Source organism: Mercenaria mercenaria, chromosome 2 (assembly GCF_021730395.1).
Source record: "Mercenaria mercenaria strain notata chromosome 2, MADL_Memer_1, whole genome shotgun sequence".
Lineage (NCBI taxonomy): Eukaryota > Metazoa > Mollusca > Bivalvia > Venerida > Veneridae > Mercenaria > Mercenaria mercenaria.
In genome coordinates this window covers 85,643,225-85,654,036 of record NC_069362.1, presented here as the reverse complement: position 1 = coordinate 85,654,036, position 10,812 = coordinate 85,643,225, and the positions used below count along the sequence as shown (strand labels likewise).

General features: G+C 31.5%; 1 protein-coding gene across 4 annotated transcripts in view; it reads left to right on the top strand.

The window, feature by feature from the left end:
• Nucleotides 1-584: 584 nt before the first annotated feature.
• Nucleotides 585-10,812, top strand: part of LOC128555261 (uncharacterized) — a 33,471-nt gene continuing 23,243 nt past the window's right edge. For 2 of the 4 annotated variants that reach the window (XR_008369923.1, XM_053537119.1), the window contains exons 1-4: nt 591-694; nt 2,832-2,933; nt 3,900-3,987; nt 9,901-10,067. Coding sequence is in view for 1 of the 4 variants with exons in the window: in XM_053537119.1 (XP_053393094.1) it covers nt 607-694; nt 2,832-2,933; nt 3,900-3,987; nt 9,901-10,067 (445 nt within the window). In the remaining 3 variants the exon portion in view is untranslated. Of the gene's footprint in view, nt 695-2,831; nt 3,988-9,900; nt 10,068-10,812 lie in introns of all 4 variants that reach the window. The other 2 variants (XR_008369924.1, XR_008369925.1) reach the window with 2 other exon arrangements.

The window sequence follows — 10,812 nt, the reverse complement described above, 5'->3', positions numbered from 1 at the left end:
CATTCGAAAATGGCTCAATGGTGGGCGCCAAGATCACTCTATGATCTCTTGTATAAAAATGTGCTGGCCGTTCTAAGGATATACCAGTACTTGTCCATACTTGTGAATAAAATATATCAGATATTTTTGATTCTATTCTTAACAAATGTTTATCGAGTTACCATTCCAAGATTGTTGAAATTATCACAGATCGTTAGTCAAAAATGCAGAGCCGAAATAGAAACATGTTCAAAAAACTTTCCATCCACTGGTCGGATTTTGAAATGATTTAAAAGAAATGTTAATTGAATGCCCCTATACAAAGGGAGTATTAAAATGATTAACATTAACATTAACATACCAAAATGTCCTCTACCATTATAATTTAAGCCTATCTAATTTCTAAACAAGTGGTTTCTAGCTTGCTGTTCGTAGTTTACCTTATATGGAATGATTAAGAAATCGTCTCTAAAATGCAGGCCAGTTTTTAAAGTTATTTGTTAGATATGCTTTCTCGATGACATTGTACCAAACTTTTTACCTATCACAGCTGCTAAACTCATGTGTGTAATCTAGTGTCATCATGACCCTCTTGTTATAATTTCAGGTCCACTTAACGATCGATACATGTGCCCTAAGATTAAAAGTACTGTGCAGTGTAAGGAAACATGTGTGTATAAGGATTCATTCAACTTTGATGAAAATTGCATTGAAGGTATATACGAAAGACTAGTGGTAACTCGCTGTTCACACTTCATATTTCACACATTCAAGTTCACACTTCGCACTTCTTTGTTAATTGTACAGTTTAGTATTCTATAGCATAATATACTGACTATTTTTCATAGTTTATACGTCAATCATACGTCAATAGCGCTCTTCTTGCATTACAACAAATGGAAAATTAGTATTGAGAGTACATCCTAATATGGAAGATGTAGACAATTTGTATATGTATCATATTACAAATTCTTGATCCAACAAGACATCTCTAAATGTATTAAATTCATTTTAATATTTCAAAATTTGGTTGTATTCGCGTAGGCCTAAATTGAGAGAAAATATATAACAGAACTATGTAATCAATACGTATATAGTGGTTATACGCCTGCGGAATAATCTCTCGATATAACAGATGAGTATTAAACATGCCTCTGTTATATATTATATTCTTACACGATCCGATTCATTTTCCTGTTAAACAAAGAAGGCTGAAAATAGTGAATTAGTGAATTATTATACAACAATTCACTGTTCTGACGTCACAATTATTACGTCACAGCGTCAAACGGCATAGCGGCGCGCTCGAAAAGAAACCGATTAAAAAAGGTTTAATATTTAATGAATGCCATCCAGGATGTACCTTAAAGTCTTTGGTAACGTGTTAGACTCGAAATAATATATCTCATTTAGTGATTATTTCTTGAATACAATTATTGTTTGTTGTTCAGATGCGTATTATTATATCACGCGGGCTGAGCCTTTTCGCATCTGAACTCCAAACAATGATTTATTCAGCGACAAATCACTAAATCAGATATATTATTTCTTAAACAAATAGATGAAATAGGAAAACACTACTTCACGGGTCATGTATGGCGCCAAATATAGTAGGACGACGTGACGTCAACGCGTAACCATGTTTAAATGATGTTAAATTACGAGAAGTAACATATTCCTCAAAATAATTTATGAGTATTGTTATATATTATTTAGAATCTAAAATGTCTCTTATATTATGTAATAAAATATGAATGGTTCAACGAATTATATAACTGTTGCAAGATATAAATTCATCCAGGTAAATATTTGACATATTTAAAAATTACAAAATGTATGTTTAACTAACCCTCATCTATTTTTAGAAACATAACGAATCTTCTAAAGCAACACTAAGTTTTTTTAAGTTATCTGAGGAACAAAGTGTTTTAAATTAAGCATACGTTTAGACAAACATATTGTTAGTAAATAAATTTCGTATGATTAAATAACTCGGTCAAATTTTATGGTAAACTAAAATAATGTGACATATTTCTTTCAAATAGCATTTCTAAAACTGTCATGCGAGAAAGGTTTTCCGACATGAACTTTTTCAATTTGACCCTGATAAGATTTTTTCACAAGGGGAATACTTCAAACATGACACGTCTGATCGAATGATTAACATAAGCATTTGCATATGTCTGACAAGTTTTTATTATGGAATTTCACTTCCTTTTTAATTTCCAATGTTAGTGATACTTTCTACTTCAGACTATGCAGTAAATTAACTATACTAAACAGCAAAAGAAGCTATCCAGTTTTATAACTGCGGTATTTTTATTTAAAAACTTTAATTTATAAATAACTTGTGTTTTTCGTATCACAGTACACTTGGAGAACTTCATCTGTAAATTTTTTTAAAAAATCAACCAACCATAAAGTAGTCACACAATAGTCGTTTTGCACGAAATTCACGTGCGCCTGTATTTAACATTTTTCTTTGTGAAATTTTATTGTCACTAGAAATACTGATAATTGGCTTACTCGTAAAACAGCATAAAGTTTAGAAAATATTGTTGGTTACGGCGTACGACTGAATCAAATTTAGCGCGAGCGCCCAATTGGGATGTTACAATGGCAACTGTCGCGCAGAGGATATAGTCTTTCGAACGGCTATTGTTGGACTACTGACCTCACGGTTGATTGATTTTTAAAAAATTATCACGTGAAGATCTTTAAGTATAAAAAAAACAATTCAAAATTGAAAAATTATTTTTTTTTATTTCAAAATATACCAATTATACATCTGGATAGTTCTTTTGCTGTTCAGTATATATATATATACTATTATGTATAAGTTATGTTTGCAGATTTGCCTCTTCCTACGACATCATCTAAGAAAGAAACGCAGAAAGTCGGCAGTGTTCTTGAGGATGATACGGATAGTTGCCAAACCGAGGATGGCAGTACAAGTAGATATAATAATTATCTGCTAATATAATTTGACACAGAGTTGTCAATAACAATAATTTGTTCAATAGAAAGTAAAAATAAGATATTGAATATATTATACAGTACGTACAATAAGTAAGCTGAACCTTGAAACGTTCAGTAATATTTATTTACATAATGTGCTGTGTGGTTTTCCCTTTTATTACACCTTTACTTGTGTATATTTAAAAATGCCTTGTTAATGAATTTAAAGTAAAACTTTCCGAAAATATTTGAAATCATTTTAGAAGACGTGAATTCGTAACATTTTTGTCATAATTCTAATAACATTTATTTAAAAGTCATAATGACCCGTCTACTATATTTAGAAACCAGTATTTAGAGCAAGCAGGAATGTTATAAGAAGTCTATTGGAAAACAATTAGCGTTCTTTAACCATTTTGTCTGCATGTAAGTAAACACATGCAATGTAATATAACAGAAATATTACTAATTATTCTTATCATTCTATCATATAGAAAACAATTATTGTATAATATAACATTTCAGTATAATATATTTTCAAACAACATGTATAACTGAGAATTTTAAGCGAGGGATGGGAGCATTGGTGTGGGCAGGGGTGGGAGATATTCTAGAGCCTAAACATGTGAGTAGGTTCAATGACAAGGTATACTACATCCTTCATATGACATATAAACATCCAAAGAAAACAATGAAACCGTACAGGTAACAGTAACCATGATACTTTTTAATATTTTGAAAAACTGACCGCTGATGCATCAATTTTCCTACTGGTTTACATTGGCAAACAACTACTTTAAAATGATACTAAAATATATTTCTGTTTAATTGTATTGATCTTATTTGGCAGATTTTATATTTCTTACCAAAACTAATATTACGCGTATATTAAAAGTGAATATAATAATGCCATTCAAACTATGGAAATGAACATGTAAACATTTTGTTTTATTTTTGCACAGCTACGATAACTCAAAATAGCACACTCTCTGACGCAAGAAATGACAAAGCAGTATGTCAAGACAGTTCTTTACGTCTCAAAGAAATCAGGTAAGGCGTTGTCTTCTTCTGGAATAAAATTTAAGTAGAAACCACCATTACGGTATTGTTCTCCTTTTATGTTAGTTTAGCGGTATGTAAAACAGATAATGTCTCGGATTGTTTTTTTATCAACGCATGCTTTTTCATGTTATAACCTATTCATAATTCCGAGGAGGTGGTTATAATATCAAATAAAGCATATTACGTGACGAATGTCGAAACCTTGTGATCGTTAAATGGGGAAGCGCTTGGCAATGTCTGGTAAATCAACCTACAAGCAAATGAACATGTATGTCATAACCTTTAAGAATATAATGAATGTATTTAGGCTGTTTATGTTTTGATTTAAGCGATTCGTCAACTTCTCCGCACAAAACAATCGAAACATAAACTTTGTACAACAAAATAAAAAATGAATAGATATTAGTCGGCTGAAATTAAGTGCAATTTATACGTGATTGGGGTGTGCACTGTTCCGATAATGGAGGCTAAGACTGTGTTTGATTCTGTGGTTAAGCTGATCACCTTGAATAAGGTAGTCATATACATGGTAATTGGGAAATGTTTAATCCGTTCTAAATGGTCTGTAATATTGTGGTGTTTTTTTTTCAAATAGGTTCTGCTAAGGGCTCAACTCATAATTTAATCACATTATGTGCGGAAGGAAAACGACTCGGTCAGGCTTATTATGTTCCCGTTTTGCGCAAATAATAAAAAAAAAACTTGTTAACACAAGAGAGGATACATTTTATTCTATATGTCAAATAAAGTTTGAATCCTAATTTAAAAGTAAAGCCCACGTTAGAAAGTGTGTTATTTAAGCTCAAAAAACTAGGACACAAGGTTTCCTCATAGCAAAAACTTTATTAACAATGTGCAGGCCATATTTTCTACTATGAAAACATGAAATAATATTTGTCGATATAAAATCTAGGTTAACTTACAGACTGGATTACTTGAGATCAACCATTAGATCACTAGGCCAATTCATAGAAAAATCCTGTGTTTAAAGTGATAAAGTTTCCGACAGATATATCAAACAATGTTAATATGTTTTTCTTTATTAAATCTTTAACAAGTTCGAAACTGGATCAGCTGGAGTCAAAATTCAGTCATAGAAAAACATTCATAACACTCTACATTTTCTACTTTCTATTTGTAAGAATATTTTATTTTGACTTTATGAAAAGTAGATTAAGTGAGGAATCGGGTTATCTGGGGTCAATAGATAATATCTCACTTGCTCAAATCAGGTTTCTCAGTAGTTTATTTAGGGAAAACCATTCTGACAAAGTTGATCTCATATATTTGGATCTTTTCAGATCGTCCAACACATGTTATGGTATTGGTACTGATTAGTTATGAAGCATGGGTGGTTCCAATACTCCCGCTTTCATAATTTTAGGTATTGTTTAATTACCCATTGCATATGGTCCCTGCTTTTTAATTTTATCTTTTGTCAGTTTCTTTTATATGAAGGCTTCGTAAACTCAGCCCTCGTGTTCACAAAATATTTTTCGGTCTCAGCTTAGTTTAAGTTTGAAATTTTGACATCAATTTTACTAAAACTGCAAGGTTAATTTCCAACCGTTACTGACAATCACTATTGAATAGTCGCTTGAAAATATTTATAAATTCAATTTTAGTTTTAAAAATGCTATTAAGATATAAATAACAAATAAAGTTTCATTATCAAACTCAGCCGAGACTGAAAATGCTTTCTGAACACGGGGCCTGATCCCCTTTCTGAATTCCAGTTTGTTTAGATCTGTCCATCGTTTTCTCGTTAAGAGCAAGCCCATCATTTTAAGTGGGAACCATATGCCGCTTTTGTATTTAATTACTAGTGCATAATTGAAGGTTTCATGTACTTCACCTTATGATCTGAACACATCTGATGTCGCTAAATTGGTTTTGGTCTTTGCTACATGGGTAAATGTTAAGTTTTGCTCAACACTATGTTAGAGGGCGTAGTCGGTAGCATGCATCTAATAATAAGAGAGGTACAGATAAAGTGTATCAAAACACTATATAAGTATAATTCTAAACAAAAAGGGGGCATAATTCAGGAAATGTTGGTGCAAGAGTTATGCACCTTGTCTCATATGATATGGGTGATAATATGGAATAACAACCTTAAGTTGTGGTTGATGATGTGAAACAATATTTCAAGTTTGAACCAAATGCATTTCTTAATAACTGAGATATAGTGAAAATGCATCAAAATTGTATTTTATGATGTTACATCTGTGTACCAAAAACTGTCAAGAACTGTCACTTGAGTGTTTAATGACTCCAATGGTGGATGAATATTCCACAATAGCTTGAGTCTGTGTTAAAAAATATCAAATAATAAGTGAGGTACAGATACAGTGTATCAAAAAACTATAAAAGTATAATTCTAAGCAAAATGGGTGCATAATTCAGGAAATTATAGTTCAAAAGTTATGCACCTTGTGTCATATGATGTGGGTGATAATATGGAATAGCTACCTAAGTTTGAAACAAATGCATTTCGCAATAAATGAGATCTAATGAAAATGTTGTCAGAGTTTTGTGCCTTGTGTCACATGATGCGGGTGATAAGGAGGAACATCTATTTTAAGTTTGAATCAAACCCATTTATTAATAACTGAGGTAGAGTGAAAGTGTATCAAAACTTTCACCTGAAATTCTAAGTAAAAAGTGGGGGCACAATTCATTAAATATTGATGCAACAGTTATGGCCCTTGCGTCATATGATATGGGCAATGATGTTAAATAACTATTTAAAGTTTGAATCAAATCCATTTAGTAATTCCAGGCACACAAAAGTTATGAAGCAAAAACCAAATATCTAACCTTTGACCTTGAATTGTGACTATGACCTTTGACCATCAGGCATAGGTGATTTCTTCAACACGTTTGAGAAAGGAATAATAATGTAATAATATGAAGTTTAATTAAAATCCTTTCAGGCATATAGATTTTGGACGCGACGGGACGTGACTGGACTGGAAGCCTTACTATTAAGAGGAGACGCGCATGTTATCTTCGAGATTATGTTGGATGATTTTTCAGAGTAATGTCCTTCGATTATTCAAAATTAGTATACTATAGTACCATTGCTTTTCCGGAGTATTCCTCAGGAGCCGCATACTGGATTCATCGAAACTTCATAGGAAGCTACACATTCTAGAGCAGATGTACATTTCGTCTCCTTTGTTCCGATAGGAAAAATTTTTTATGAGTTATTGTCCTTTAGTATTCAACATAATATACTATAGTACCGTTTCTAGTGCAAAGTCAGTGAATTACACTTTAGTTCCTTTAATATGCAGTATCATATTTCGTGGAGCATCGGCCGCATTTACCGGTATTTTCTTGTTTAATTATTTAGCTTTTGATATCCTAAACACACGTTGATTTTTACATTTCGAAACAATACAATATCAATTTAATTAGAACATCTACAAGAAACAATGGAAATTAGAACATCTGTCGGAACTCCAAGACAAGGCAACAATGACTTTACAAGTCTTTTGTGATTTCATTTAAATATAGTGATCTAGAATATTTTGTAAAATAATCACTTTCTAAGGAAATAAACGAAAAAAAGTTAATTTTTACAGGTCATAAAAACATGTGACAAAATAAATTCACAGCATTTTTTCATATTTAGAGTCGACATTTCTGGAAAGATTTTTCCCAACATTGTTGCTTTCCAAACGGAAAATACATAATTGTAACATACCGTTGTTTGTCTTATCGGACTGACGCAGGAATGCCTTTGTTGCCATCGTATCCTCTTTTGATAAACATTTTAACCAGTTTACAAAAATTTGATTAAAATAAAGGGTATGTTTAATTTTCTGAATTTTATAAACTACATCTCCATAGTATTCCGGGTGTGTCAGTTTGAAAAGTGTTTTAAGGGGCGTATTGTATTTTTCTAATAGTTCAGACGATCTGTAGTAAAATTTACTAAAAGCTTTCCGTAGCTTATGAAAACGGTAACCCTGTAGTAACAATTTCTTGTTGATATGAAGATTTCTGTCATTAAAATCATCTATCTTTGAGCAAGCTCTTGCAAAACGGATAAGCTGTGAAATATAGACACCGTATGATGTTGCTCGAGGGACATCTCCATCAAGATGGGGACAGTTGACAATTTCAAAATTAAAATCGTCCCTTTTATCATATACTTTCGTTTCTAGATTAGTATTCACACTTCTTAAATTTAGATCCAGAAATAACGCTTCTAAATCTGAAGTATTAGCCATGTTAAGCTGTAACTCTTTAGGGTAAATATATTTCACCATTTCTGAAAAAATATTGGTTGTCCGTATTTAAAATATCGTCAAGATACCTTGAGTTTCCATTAAAAGCTTCAATAATTTCAAATTGTGTCTCAGGGGTAAACTAAGCATGAAATCTCGTTCATGACAGTATAAGAATAAATCAGCAATGAGGGGGACACAGTTGGTTGGTTGTCTGTAAGTTTTATTGCCAAATTTGATAAATATATTATCTAGTAGAAAGTTTAGAGCTTCACGAACTTGATCACAACTCCATAGGTTGTATCCCTTAAATGCACTGTTAGAAAAGAATGCTCTAGTTTCATTGCAAGCCAGATAATTAACGTTTTCTCTTGCAAATGTTTTCTCAATTATAGCTACTAATTTGTCTTTAATAAGATTATGTGATAAATTAGTATAAAGTGTAGAAAAATCATAAGTACTTATCATCGAACATTTGAAGTGTTTTTTTTTAGCTTTTTGATAACATCTCCAGAGTTCTTGATGGACCAAAACAGATTAACACCCGAGTTCTCATAAACCTTGGAGCAATACTTCTGTACATGGTCTTCAATTGTAGTAAGACAGGAAGTCAAAAGTACAGAAATGTTTTTCTGTAGTGTATAAGGCTGAATTTGCAATGAATCGAGCTTTATATTGAGTTTTGTGAAGTTTAGGGATCCAATAAAGAGTAGGGAGCTTCAATTGACTGTCGTCAAGTGCGACATTAAAATTTATACAATGATTCGCATGACTTTTTGCAATAGTTTCCTCATCTAGTTGTGATAACTGGTAAGTTTTTGTATGTTTCAGTTTATTTTGTAATACTTCTGTGTAATAAATGCGTCATATAATAATAACATTATTTGAAGCTTTGTCTTCAGGAGTGGAAACAAAATTCGTATGTACCTTTGATAAAGTTTTCTTTAAACTTCGAAGTGAAAACTTGGGTTTAGGAGGTAATAAGGAAGGATTTGATTCATAAAATTTAACTCGAGTTTTAATGATTTTAAATATATTCCTTTTCCATTCAATGAGAGCGTTCTGAGCTGCATTTTTCTTCTATATTTTAATATAGTCATCAATAGGCTGAGTTATTTCAGAGAGACATTTTTCAAAGTTATTGGACGAGGGAATTCTATATTTTGGACCTTTGGAAAAAAAATATTTCTGATTCTTTTATCATAAAAAATCTTAAAATTACCCGTTATGACATGGCCAGCTGGTTGGTAACAGTATTTAGATTCTTTACAGTTACAACAATTTTTAGAACATTAAGTTCTATATCTAAATCCGAGACAATTTGATTGTAATTAAATATAAAGTTTCTAACTTGTTTATTATATTTGTAACATATTATAGGTGTACAACACTTTATATCTTTGTATTTTATTATCAAACATTTTCGAAATATTTGCTATTTATAAGTTTCAGTCATTCTAACGATGTGTACGGGAGAAAGCGACTGAAACAACAGCCGTATGCTAGAATAAAGTATTTGTTGTTATTTGATACAATTGTCATTAAAGGTGTGTTTTCCACATTGCCTAGTAAATAGATTCATTAGGTGGTTTATGTTTCAAAATTGACACAATTTTGTATGTACATGACTATTATACTAATTACCGTACTTCTACGATTTCAGAAAACATTTTCATATAGAAGGTTCAGAAAGTGGCATATTTTCCGGATCGGGATTTTGTATGGAAGATACCATCAGTAATGACGGAGTTTTGGACTACGAAAGAAAAACATCTGACATTGACAGAAGTAAAAGGACAAAAGAGTGGATTGAATCACATTCTAAATCCAGTGGGTAACATTATATACTTTCTTAATATGGAATTATTCATTTTTCAAGTATGAACAAATGTAAGGATTAGGTTTTGTAAAATATGGAATCACTTGCTAATAAATGTGTATTAAAAACACACATAAAATGAAGACACAATGTACGTTTGCACAACAAATTCCTGAGCTTTATACAGTTATTTAGATGTGTATGTAACAAAAATGCAATGTGTTTTAAATACATGTGGTGATTCTAAGAACATAAAACAGATTAACAGTCTAAACGCAAACGTATTACAGCTAATGACAAGAATTATAACAACAAAGATTTGTGCAGATATCGATTAAGCTGTAGGTTATTACATTTTCCTATTTTTCCTACACAAGAAAGTGGTAAATTGACTCCAGACGGTCATTGGTTTTGATTAAATGTAGAGCTGCTCTGTTTGAAAATAAAATCTGTAAAAAGATCCCTTGGAAGCAAAGAATGCAACCAAGGAGAACAAGTGAATGAAGTATTGCCATGCAATACAAAGTCCCCTACTGGAAGGCACCTAATTTTCTCTACTGCAGCATAACATAATGAACTGATATCTGTCAATGATGTGTAAACAATATTGTACTACATATACAATATGTTATAACAACACACTTGGATTAAAATGTGCATATATAAAAAACCCACAGCTGTTTTCATATGGAATTTTTTTGGCTGATTATAGAAATGTTATCATGTAAGTTATTTATAGTAACAACAAAGGGAAAT